Genomic DNA, 12,815 nt, shown 5'->3' on the forward strand with positions numbered 1-12,815 from the left:
AGTTCTTTTGTCAGTTGTCGTTACGATTAATAATAATTCCACCTGTCAAGCAGCCAGCTCCGATAGGCTCCAGATGACCCGTGACCCAAATGCTGAGAAAGGTCATAGAAAATGGATGGTGACTGCATATTCTCAACAAGCTTGTGTCAGTTTTCTCCAGGTGCGCTGGCTTCTTTTGTTGGGGATGGTCAAATAAAGTCAGAAAAAAATGAAATATAGTACTTATCGTCTCGCACCTCAGAGGCAAGATGTGTAGTGATATAACTTTAATATCTAAAAGAGAAGGCCTGGAGAATGCTGAGCAAGAAAGTTGCAATATTTTAACGGTATTTTTTTCCAGCTCTGTCCATATTTGTGTATTCCAGCTATATCTAGATCTCATTGAAGTGATGTAATAAACCAAGTGGTTGTTAAAGTTTTTACAGTGAGTATCACGAAAAAACCCCCCCCCAAAAAAACACTTCTATAACCAAAGTGGCCAACATTGAAATCCAGTTGCATAGTGGGCCGAAGTGTTCATGTACAATGTGACACAAACACTCCTGGGTGTACTCAAATACTTTGAAATATTCTTAAATTAACTAAAATATTCCCTTAAAGTTAAGAAAGTATTGTTAAATATATAAAATACTTCCTTAAAGTTACTTAAATACCATTAAAATCACAAAATACTCCCTCAAAGGTGCATACTCCCAAATATATTAGCTCCTCCCGAAAAGCTACCTAAATACTACTGAAACAGTCCCCTGGGTTACGTAATTTCTCATATTAAATCTACTGAAATTCTCCCTAAATTTAGCTGAATACTCTTAAATCTAGCAAATATTTCCTAAAATTATACTAAATATTTTAATACATCTAGGAGTATTTAGTATAATTTCTTAGAACAAAATTCATAGAAAAATGAATATACAAAAATACACTTAAATGTTTTAAAATGTAATGCTAATACAAATGAAATTGTACGTGAAAACATTTTTGAAAAAAATATTAATAGTGATTGATCACAAATATGTCAATGTGACTTCATTGCAATTAAAAAATGTACTGCACTGGATTGTCTTTTTTTTTTTTAATTGGAGCTACTTTATCATCCTCAGGTTCGAGAGAAGAGGACCACTCACCAGCAATGGTACTCATATCACATTTTGCAAATTGCTCTAATTGATGAGAAATTGCGATCCAATCAGAGCAAAGCTTATAAGTTTCAGACCAACTAGGAAAGCTTGAAAAGGGAGCATCCAAAATGTGAATACATTGAATGGGAAAAAATAATCTTGTAAACCCGATAAAGACAATGAAATATTAAAAAAAAAAAAAAGTAGTGACATGGGACATTTAAAAAAAACTGGCGGTGCCTAACTAACCTCGTTGAATGTTCCTCTCAGTTGGAAAAAAAAAGTTAAGAACGCAGGATGGTCGATGAATCTAGTTACGATGCCTTCAGGACAAAGTGGAAGCAAATCAATAAAGCCTTTCGATATGAGGTTCTCCTCCTGTAGAACGATTTTCCTGTTACAGTCAGGTGGGCAGACACTCTCTGTCTATTCAAAAGCATACAAAACATTCAACCTTGACCCGATTCAATCCGTAGTCTTGCTGCAATATGTCAAGATAGCCTGGGAATCTCTCCTGATGCACCGAGTGCTACAATATTGGGACCACGACAAAATAAACTCAACACTCATAAAATAAAAACTACGAAAAGAAAGCAGTCTTTTATTAATGTACAATTCATATTAACTGAAAACAATCACCACCATCAGATTTTCTATCTTGAACAAAGGTAATCCAGTCTCAAAGTAACCGGGTCGGGGGGTTGACAATTTTTACAAATACGGACGGAGGGTCGAGGCCGAAACCGTACTGAGATCTCGGCCGGAAGGCAAGGGACAGACTAGCAAAAAATGGTCTAATGCCCAGCACTGGTAAAAAACTGGAATAGTGAAGGATCATTGTGATTGGTTAGCACGTCCGCCTCACAGCGCAGAGTTGCAGAGTTCATTCCACGATCCTTGTGAGGAAAAGATGGCTGGAATTGTGAAGAATTAGGAGTACAGTAATTGTGCTGTTTAGATACAAGATTGGACTCTGATAGGTTGTTGGCTAGAAAATGCAAACCAGCACGCCATTGGGCAGAGGACCCCTGCTGGTCGAAGATTTCACACTGCATTAACCAATTGTTTTTGTAATACGGGAGGAAACTGGGGTACCCGGAAAAAACCCACACAGGCACGGGAAAAACGTGCAAACTCCACACAGGAAGCCCGGCGTCAGATTCAAACCTTGCCCAACCCATGACCTCGTAGGACGAGTGGTATATAAAATAAATGGAAGGATAATGGACCTAATTGAGTGGTTTTGGTTCATCATAAAAAGGTCCGTGGTTACAAACCATTTTTTAAATCACTGAATATGTGAGTGTGAATCGTCATCGTGCCTTGCAACTGCCTGGCACCAGTCCAGCGGGTGTCCTGCCTCTTGCTCAAAGTCAACTGGGATTGAGAGGCAACAGCTTTTATGAGTTCCAGAAAACAGGTAGCTGGAAGGAGCCTTGCATCTTTCTCATTAATAAACTCAATTTAACAAAAACAACATTGCCGAGGAATATCTTAACAATTAGACAAAACCCCAAAAATATATATTTGATTGGCCTTTGTAATTCATATATGCCATTTAACAATATAATATCAGTCAATAATGTTCATTAATGCACACGGAGCCCAATAGAACAAATAAAAGATCAAAATAAATCCAGAATGAATCTTTTCACATATAAACAAGTGCAAAAGCAGTCATTTGTTTGTTGTTCTCAAAAGACTTATCTTACATAGAGTAAGACAATATTAAACAAAATCAACGTTTCCTCATTTAACATTCACAGACATCTAGCAGGACGTCCTGTAAATAAGTGAGGGACTCTTCCACATGAGGGGGCAACGCTTGGCCGACGTCTGCCTGGGATCTGGACAGGAAGGCCTCCACAGCTTTACAAATGGCCGCTTTTGTTAGCATATCATCGGCCTTGTAGGCCAAGGAGCCCGGCTGGCTTATTTGCTTACTGACTGAGCTGTACAGATACCCTAGAGATGACGTGTACAGTGTGGAGGTTAGCGGCATAACAACACGGGACATCAAAAAATGATTCCAACATTCTCTCTCCAGCAGAGAAATAATGCAGTATGACCATCCCGGTTCTTCTGAAAATCTCACCTTTCATTGTTGTGTTGTAGCTGACAAGCAACATCCAGAAGTGTTGGACTAACTCCTCCCATTTCTTCCAACGTTCACCGTCATCCTGGGGATGAAAATGACACATTAGATATTTGGTTCATCGTTTGCCATATCACATTTTTTCATGTGTTTTTACAATATATCCAGGCACGTCTGAATTTTGAGTTGTGCGACTCGTGTGACAGTATGACCTTGTGCTGCAACATGCAGAGTAGATGATGCATGTATTATGCTATTTTAATCAGCGCAGGATTACAGGAATTAAAAAAATACAGTGTGTGCGAGCGTTGGGGTGTAACAATATATCTATTAAATCGATGTATTATCATCATAATTTGTATTTGATCGATTGAAACGATATAATCCACGAAGTAATTTTGTACTCAAAATTCCCCAGCGCTCCAGGAGATGTGCAATGTTCAATTGCAATGTGTGCAGTGAAGAGTCCCCAAGATAAATAGTTGTGTTTGGCCATGTCACTTAGGTGTCCAATGAGCCTTTAAGATAAGTGAGTTTAAATGTGTTGAAAGCTGGACATGATTCCCCCCCCCCCAATCGTCTCGCTCATGGGTAGGACTGGAAAACACATCACCTGTGACAAACGGGCTTTTGTTGTATATATCATGTAAACCATCAACCTAATTATAAAATATAAATGAATGGACAAAGGAGGTTGTTTCTAAACGGCCAATGTATGCATACTAAACAGTCATATCCATACAATAACATTTCGTTCATAAATCATGAATCATCCTTCGTGGTGTAGTGCAGTCGTCACCGTTGGGTCAGCAGCCAGTGTGCAGTTCTCCAAAAAGTGCAACAAGCGGCTCAGAGACATGGGCACAATTGTTTTCAGTGGGCACGCGTAGTCCAGCAGCTGTTCCAGCAGCTTTCGTCTCAGATGGTTGCTCTTCAGGCTGTCCAGCAGAAGGAGCCTTGGAGTCATTGGGGCACAGACAGAAACTCAGGAGAAGAGAACAATAGTGTAGCAGGAGAACGGTAACGTTTTCTAGTTTGCCTCCACTACTCTTCTCTCATGCTCACCTGTGTGCTCGTAGAGGCTCAATGCTGATGAGAGTGAAAAAGAGCTCCTGGGACATCTTGGGTGCGCTTAAAGCTGGAGAGCGATCCACCTCTAAAGCTAGACATAACATCCTCTGGAGAACGAACACAATTCTGCAAGTTTCATAATAAAGGGAAAAAGAAAAGTATTTCGGAAATTCAACTTTTGTCCTTAATGCTAATTTTTGTTCTCTCCATGTGTGCGCACAAAAAAAAAGTGATGTTTACCTGATATGCTCATCTTTTTCTCTGGCCGTGTCACTACTTTTTCCACTATCAGTCGATTTCATAATGGCAGAAAATAGCCACTTGATGACATCCCTAGAAGACCAAGATTATAAATTGTCATAATTGCCCACAGGTGGGTGCCGTTGACAAAAACTAGACTCGATCGAGAGGAATGTCAGGTTAAAATATTTTTACTTCAGTAAAAATAATCCACCAAATAATGACTTCAGCAAGAGTATTCAGTGACTGCTGAGTAAGTTACATTTTATTTGTTTTAATAGCGCATGAACCTAAAATAGTCTTAAATAAGACAAACAGCGGTGTCACAATTCATCAAGTAACAACTAATTGCTCATCAAATTAACAACTTTTTTGATAATTAATACGTTAAAAAATGTAAACTTGTTGATAGACTCATTGTCTTGTTTTTCAAAATATGACATCGGCAAACATCTGCTTTGTTTTCTGTCTTGTATTATATATCATTTTATTATACAACTACTGCTCCTTTGACAGTATTAAAAAAAAGCTTTTAATTAACAATCACAGTATGACACTGCCCTTTTTTGCCTTTTTTTCTGACATGATCATAACCAATTTATTAAAAAGAAAAAGACATCTAAATGTGTGATGAAAATAACAATGGCCAACTATATTCAACAATTATTTCATCAGACATGTAATTTCTCTCCGTTTATTTTTCGCGCTGATTCAGAATCTTCTTTTTGCTAGCCCATCAGCTTTTTTTTATAATAACAATACAACAATATATATGATATTTAGTAATATTCATGAATTATGGTCAACAGGTGTATTTTTTTTAATTTCAGTTATAAATTACAACACTTGCTAAAATCCGTATTGCGATAATTAGTTGATTGTTTCTGTCTGCCGTGTGATTGGTTGGCTGCCAGTCCGAGGTGTACTTCACATTGGATAATCTCCAGCTCCATCTCTGACCCAAATGAGGACAAGCGGTAGAGAAAATGGATGGAACGATACTTAACACAATTGTCTGTGGCTTTGGATTTCTCTTAAAGAGTCAGGATCTTTGATTAAAAAAATCAGCCGCACCAAAGGACAACCGCTGACTGAGTGAATCAAGTAATAGTTTAGTTTAAGGCCTGTAAGCGCCTAAATGCCACACTCACTGTACTTGTGGGAAGCGCTGATTGCATGACAAGGTCGCTCTTGCGATGGAGTGATGGAGTTCAGATGTGGACTTTTTGTGAAAGAAGTCATCCTCCAAAGTCTGCACAATATACTCCAGGAGCATGCGCACCACCTCAGGGTGATGAGTTGTTTTCTCATCCTGATGGTGAGATGCCAGCGGAAGAACATCAGTAAACTGGTAGTTTGTACAATCTTTAAATGTCATTGAGATTTTGGAGATCAGACCATTGGCGCACCAGACCTGGCCCTATTTCAGCCATCATTGAATGATCGATTTTGTTTTGTTTAGCTTTTTGCAACACTTTAGAAAAGGATTGTGGTACAAGAAGAAGAATATGGACTAGAAATTAATGGAAATATAACGGAATAATTGATGGAATTTACACCGCAACATAGTGTAGTAGAATGCAATGTTCAAATCGCAAAGGCTGCCATTTGGAAAAAAAATACATAATTTTGGTCGGCTTGATTTTTTTCAACGCCACAGATATTTACATTAATCTGATTTCTAACTTGCCGATTTAGGTTTACGGCAGAATTGATGAGTAGAATTTTGTCAAGTTGTCGCACCGAATGCTTAAAAATCAAGACCAGTCAACGTGTTTAGTAAATTAAGAACTCTAACTGAAGTAGTTAAACTATCCATATTAATTCATCGTTCATTTGCCTAGATTTATTACCAAAAGCCTTAACTATAAAACCAAAACATTTATTTTATTAAGTATATTATTTTGTATTGTATTACAGATTAATTTATTTTATTTGTTTATTAAAAAACACGGGAATAGGACCTTTAAATTTGAATTGAATTCTAAAAGATTTGTCATTATAATTTTTCTTCTTGTGAAAAAAAAAAGTTAGATTTTGCCCTAAGAGTGGGGAAATTATTTTACAACAAATAAACTGGAGATCGACCAGTGCCGAGAAAGGGTTCAACAAGACTAACAAGCTAGCTAGGAAAAATTGCCCAGATTGTTCAGTACCTGAGTGGACATGACTGCAGTCAACATCTCCCAGCTCCAAGGGACTGTGTTTATATCCACCAGGTGTTGTCTACAATTAAAACATGATTTTGATCCAGAAAGTTGAAGATGGCAACTTCAGAATGTGAGGTCATTTTCTTTGGACAGATAATCATTCAGTTGTTGGCTCTCTCACCTTTGTGTCCTCATCAGAATATTCCAAGCCTGCACACAAAGATGATGTGGACAGAGCGGGTCCAGCAGGATGCCAGTTAGCAGGTGGGACGTGACATCCTTGGGAAGACAGTAACCAGGATGGAGGAGGTCCGACAAAAGCTGCAGCGTGCCCTCATGGTAGCTCTCTTCCATGGTGACGTAAACTAGGCTGAGTCTTTGCTTGAACTGAACCGTTGATTTGTCACAGTTGACATTTTCCTCGTGCATCTAGAAAGAAAGCATATGGGGAGGCCAATGCTTAATGGGTGCAATTAAGTGAATTAAAATACAAAAATGTGAAGAACGCTCCCAACCAGGGTATTTGCTAATCCATCCATTATTTTTTGACACGCACGTGGGCACACAAAATGCCTTTCATCGGGACTGGCCCCTCTGAATTCAACATCAGCATTCCCTTCGCCATCGCTGTCTCCTTGCCACATTAAATATGTGGGACTGTCTCTCTCCGCTTCATCGCCATCTTGCCAAAAGCCATCCAACTCTTCATTTTTTGAGATGGACCAAGGAGAGTCAACGGGAATGCTCTGAGACAGGTGATCTGCCGCGTTTGACTCAGTATCAGTCACGACTTTTGTTCCACTCTGTGAACTGGTGGTCCCATCTTGTGCATGGTCACACGGTGACGTTGGGTCTTCTTGGCTGTTGTTTGGGTGAGATGACGCAGGGGTGAATGAAGATGTGATGTGCACGAATGGAGAGGCGTCATCCACTTTGTCTGCTTGAGTGCTGTGCGGCTGTCCAGGACATAGTGACCTCTGAGTGGCCTCTTTGGGAACTCCTAGAGGAGCTTGAGAAGCTGAATGAGTGCCTTCCGTTCCTCTCGCTTCTACAAAAGAGCGTTTTTTTGGTATTCTGTAATTCTGGATAGGTTTGAACTGAAAAGATAACACCTCCAAGTTTGGCTTTAACTTTGCACAGTCCTGCTTCGATGATTTGTGTTTATGTAAATCAAGTTCATTTGAAGTGTCATGTTTCCCTGTTCTTTTTAGCACATTCTCCTCTTGTTTGGGCTTCTTCGTCAAAGTGTTCTCATTGAAGTCCGTCCGTCTCTCATGCGACTTTACTTCTGGATGAGTCTTTGTTGATTCTCTCTCCCCAGTTGCAGCCTAGAAAAAGGGGAGACACAGTATCTTGTTTGTAATTGTTGTTTATGCAGACAGGAAGAATATGCCCAGATAGAAGTTGTACATGAACAGCGGATAAAAATGCGCACAAATTGACATTAAAACATCAGCTCCACTGTTCCATCTTATGTATGTCATATTGTAACCCAAATTGATTCAGAAAAAAACTAAATCTTTATTAGGTTCACCTTGAAGCTACCAAGGGAAAATGGATTTCACTCCATCGTTGTAACCAAGAGAGCCGCAGTCTCAACACCGAAATTAGAGATAAACTTTATTATTCACAAATTTGCAATAATAAAACACGTTTGCTCCCACTTTTCATCATAGGAACTTAGAGAGCCAAGACTTTCCCACGGCATATTTTCCACAACTACTGTTAACGAATCTATCTAAATTTGTCAATAAAAAAGCATGTATCGTTTCCTGAGATAATCCGTCAACCTCACAGGTGTGACAAATCAAGATGCTGGTTGGACAGCATAATTATTGCACAGGTGTCCCCTAGGCAGATCACAATGACTCTAAAATGTGTCATTTGACTGTATTATGGACATTGCTGCACTCAACATGCCAATTGCACGGTCCCTCAACACTTGCTCTGTGCGATAAAATTGCACATTTAACAATAATTTCTTCATGTAACTTCAACATCACTAAAGCTGAAAATATTTATCATGGTATAAATTATGTTTGCCATTCACGGTCCGTCTCCATGGAATAGCCATTGTCGAGTGACGTCACAATCAAATCAGTCGACGAACCTGGGATCCTTTTTTTCCCACCCAGTTCAAACAGTCGTTGGAGTGCACTTTTCCCATTTGCTGAAGTCCGACTTCCCACCTTCCTCGAATGCCGCGATTTTTTCCCGATGAGCTTTTATTTCATTTATTGTTGATGACTCTGAACTATGGTGTACTGACAACATGATGCAGACGAACCTTTCAGTAGCACGCACAATAAACACAAACAGATAATTTCAATTCACATTTTTAGTGAGGAAATGTGAGTGCAGCACTTCTCCCAGACTGATAGGTACAACCCTATGCCATCACTTTTTTTTGCCGATGAGACAGAAAATAAAGTGAAGACTCCGCGGAGATATCAATATATTAATCCTAGGCGGGCATAGCGAGTGACAAATTAAGATGTTCCGCGATAGCTTCACGTCGGCCGACGGCGAGTAAGCCGCCTTGTTCGTCCATTCATATACAAATCCCCGCCGACGCATTTCTCTTTTGTTTGCTTTGTTATGAGTTTGATGCCTTTAAAGATAAAGAGTTAAAAAAAACTGTATAATGTGCCTACCTTAGTGGGAAACTGAGGCGGTAACGTACTTCTGTAGCGCGTAAAAGACATGTTCACAGGAACGTCCCTATGCTAGCTAGCGACTCTCGTTAGTGTCGCATGAGATTCAGTTTCTTTACCAGTGCCGTCGTTGCGTTGCAGACCAAACAAGTTTTAAACGAAAACAAAGCGGGGGAAATAAATATGTATATTATTGGCTCATCTCTAGCTGCCAGCGACTAACAATTTTCTGTGATGCAGTTTTTTCTTCCCTGTGATGCAAGTTATGAGACACTGTACGCTAAAGGTTCGGTCACGGCTCTCTTTTTTTATGCGCTTTAGTGGACGTGAGACTCATAGTATTAGAATGTTGTCGTGTACATTGACACGACATAATTATCATAATAAGCCCCCACCCAACCCCCAAAATTAGTTTTTCTACGTCCCGACACCCACGGACAAATTGGCCCAACAATACGCCTCTCGCAGCTCAAGCCAGAGGGCAGCCATCTTACGTTGCCATTGTTACGAACAACTTATTATTTCGCTGAAAATACTGTTCTAAGTGGAAATTTCCGGCTAGGATCCCCTGTATGGAGTAATGAGAGCCTCTCAAATTCAGAGTATATTACCTCAGTGTCGTGAATTTTGCCTGCTAGAAGTTACGTTTACATTTTGCAGCAAATTTTGTTAGCTTTTTTGTGGTCTGGGCAATAATGGGCATCATGAATTGGCGATGAAAAGTTCTCGTGCTTCGGTTAGCCACAGCTACGGTTGCATTGAAGCGTGGAGAATCTGAGCAGGTAGCCAAGTTTTAAGTGGTGAATAAAACACAACAGTTCCGCCCGAATATAGACATTTGGATTACTTTTTGATTGCATCGTTTTGTTCAACCGTATTTCAAGATAGTGCTTTTTTGTAAGACCATGTGTAAGAATTGTTAATAAACGGCTTGTAATATCAAAATTCCTGTCAACTTTTAAATATGTATTTTTTTAAATCCCCGCTGGTCTTCTCTACCACCAGACTGAGCAATTTCAATGTCGGTAACCCTGAATATTTCGATCTTACTCAAGTAATTATTTGGAGGACTAGTTTTTACTTGAGTCAAATTGTTGTGTTACCACTGCAGCTGTGTCAGCCTTATCTATAAAAATGGTAGATGGCTCAAGGCCGAGTCGACAGCATCATCAGTGGTTGGCCATCCTGGGACAGTGGACGACTCGGGTGCGCTGTGCTGTAATCGGAGGTAATGTAGATGATTTAGTCACTTGACTACTCGTAACTGGCTGAATTGTTGACTGATTTACAAACAGATTGATTTATTATAAACGTTATAAATGTGTTATGTCACTTGCTTTATATCACACATACACCTTGATAAATAAACGTGCAAACGACACCAAGGCGTAGGGAACCTTGACAAGAGAGGCATTTTTGTCAAAACACATAAAGACATGTTTTTACCTTACAAACCAGACGATTAAGATCAGTTTATTAAAAGAACGGATATTTGTATTTTTTATTGTACATTTAGAGAAGCTGTCCTGTGTTGGCCACTTCAGTCTTGCAATGGATACTGACTCTACCAGGGGGGATGTGAGCTACCACCTGCTGACCCTCATAAACAACGGCAGTCTCATTATTCCATCCAAAGGCACCCTGGAGGTTGTCAGGACAGCTGAATAGGTCGTTTGCCTGGCAGTAGTAGATTTCAGAGGATGACATCCCATCAAAATGTTGGAGGTCTTCTCCATGGTGCAGAAGATCAGCTCAAAAGATGTGTTTTTTACTCGGGGAGCACATCAACACCACATGCTATTGCATCGACTGTCACCACCATACACAGTTGACCTCAGTTGTGCCTCTTCTCCAAGCAAATCCTGCACCACACAGCATACGGATCAACAAGAAGCGACAGATGCTCAACAAAATGGTCCTTTTTAAAGAACACTAGCTCCAAATGAGTGTCCATACAGATATTTGTTGCCATTCCTGTTGGTTGTAAAGGGAGGTTGATTTCTCTTATCATCACTTTATTATTATATTTCTCCATTCACTGAGCCGATAGTTTTTAAACCTTGATCTCTTAGTTCTTTTTTTATTCAGATTATCATTTTTATTTTATTAAATTTTGAATATTCTAAGTATTGACAATATATTTTCTGCGTGTGTGTATAAAGCTATAGCCTTACCTATCTCCCTAATGTACTTTTTATATCAGATTCAATGGGGTAGTAAAATTACATCTCTGACGTTTACTCGACACACTGAGTAGTTTGAAAAGCGGTTGGGAGAGCTGTTCAATCTGCAGTTATTTCAAAGTCCGTGCTCCATTGATTGTCATGTTATGACGACGTCATTACCGTCAAGCGTTCCGATAGATATCAATAGTGAAAGCACTATATTAGTTGAGTTCCACAATGTCTCCTGTCAGACATTTTACTGCCATCTACTGGCATACATTTAGTAAGCGCACAAGCAGGTTATCAAAGTGAAAGTAAAAAAAAAACAACAACAACAACAAAGTTTTAATCCAACGGCGCTTCGCGTGCTGGCCACCTCTGCTCTCGCGTTACCTGACGCTTTCCCAATAAGGTTTGTGTAGCTCAATTTGCGCTAATAAAGCGTACTTACAAGTGGGTTGATGGCGTCTTGGACGTCAACTAGCACCGCCGTGGTGGACTCCTGCTCGGCGGCTGAGATGCTGTAGGAGCCGACAAATTCCACATCCGAGCAGTCTTCATCACTGTCGGAGTCAGAGCTGATGGTGATAACAACCTTCATCCCTCTTCCTTCTAATAATGTCGAGGTTTTCGAGGGCCAAAACGAGCTGATGAAAACAACCTAACGACATTCATTTAACGCAAAATAAAGACACGCGACAGTAAAATTAAAATACTTATTTAAAACAAAGTATGATATCTTACATAATAGATACACGGTATTAGAGCAAACCGAATATTCGTCATCACATACTGCATGAACATTACGCACTGCTGCCCTTCTTCATTCGTTTTGATTTTTCTTCTTCTACGTTGAATATGTATACCTGTGGCATTAATCGCGTTTCAGTGACATCTAACGTAACGGTGCAGTACGGCAGGGATGGGTAATTGTGCCAAAAGCTCACATTTGATTTACTGAAACGGACAGACGGGCCAGGTCATTAATTCATTTTTAATTAACTATATATTTAGGATGAATTACATACTTAGTTATTTAATAGTTATTTAAAGATATTAACAACTACATGTAAATGTAGTCTTGTAAGGCCGATCTGCAAACCACGAGCCACAATGTTCCTTTGTCTACTTAGCTACTTTATTTTTTATTTATTATCTAATTTGTTCAAATTTGAATTTATTTTTACTTTAATAAACATGTATTTTCTAACTGAACTCATATGAAAGCCACGTATTTACAAATTATTATTGTAAAGTGAGTGCAAAATTATATAAAACTGTTCTGAGATTATTACAATTCAAACTATTAATATGGTACATAT

The 12,815-nt window shown here is 39.3% G+C and overlaps 1 protein-coding gene across 3 annotated transcripts; it reads right to left on the reverse strand.

The window, feature by feature from the left end:
* Window positions 1–2,012: 2,012 nt before the first annotated feature.
* Window positions 2,013–12,339, reverse strand: simc1 (SUMO interacting motifs containing 1). Of its 3 annotated transcripts, XM_088295239.1 has the most exons (11): window positions 11,945–12,092; window positions 10,969–11,190; window positions 7,190–8,002; window positions 6,856–7,103; window positions 6,681–6,750; window positions 5,676–5,836; window positions 4,525–4,617; window positions 4,279–4,410; window positions 4,013–4,169; window positions 3,214–3,298; window positions 2,013–3,083 (listed from the first exon to the last, which is right to left on the reverse strand). In XM_088295239.1, exons 2-11 carry the CDS (start codon window positions 11,062–11,064, stop codon window positions 2,872–2,874), a joined length of 2,067 nt encoding a protein of 688 aa, XP_088151365.1. In that variant the 5' UTR covers window positions 11,065–11,190; window positions 11,945–12,092; the 3' UTR covers window positions 2,013–2,871. The 3 variants fall into 3 exon arrangements, with proteins under 3 accessions (XP_088151365.1, XP_088151364.1, XP_088151366.1); XM_088295238.1 differs by lacking the exon at window positions 10,969–11,190 and having other exon boundaries at window positions 11,945–12,339; XM_088295240.1 differs by lacking the exons at window positions 10,969–11,190; window positions 11,945–12,092 and adding an exon at window positions 9,329–9,474.
* Window positions 12,340–12,815: the final 476 nt, after the last annotated feature.

The sequence above is a fragment of the Idiotropiscis lumnitzeri genome, chromosome 4, assembly GCF_059441095.1.
Source record: "Idiotropiscis lumnitzeri isolate Australia: NSW breed Sydney's pygmy pipehorse chromosome 4, RoL_Ilum_1.0, whole genome shotgun sequence".
NCBI classification, from domain to species: Eukaryota; Metazoa; Chordata; class Actinopteri; order Syngnathiformes; family Syngnathidae; genus Idiotropiscis; species Idiotropiscis lumnitzeri.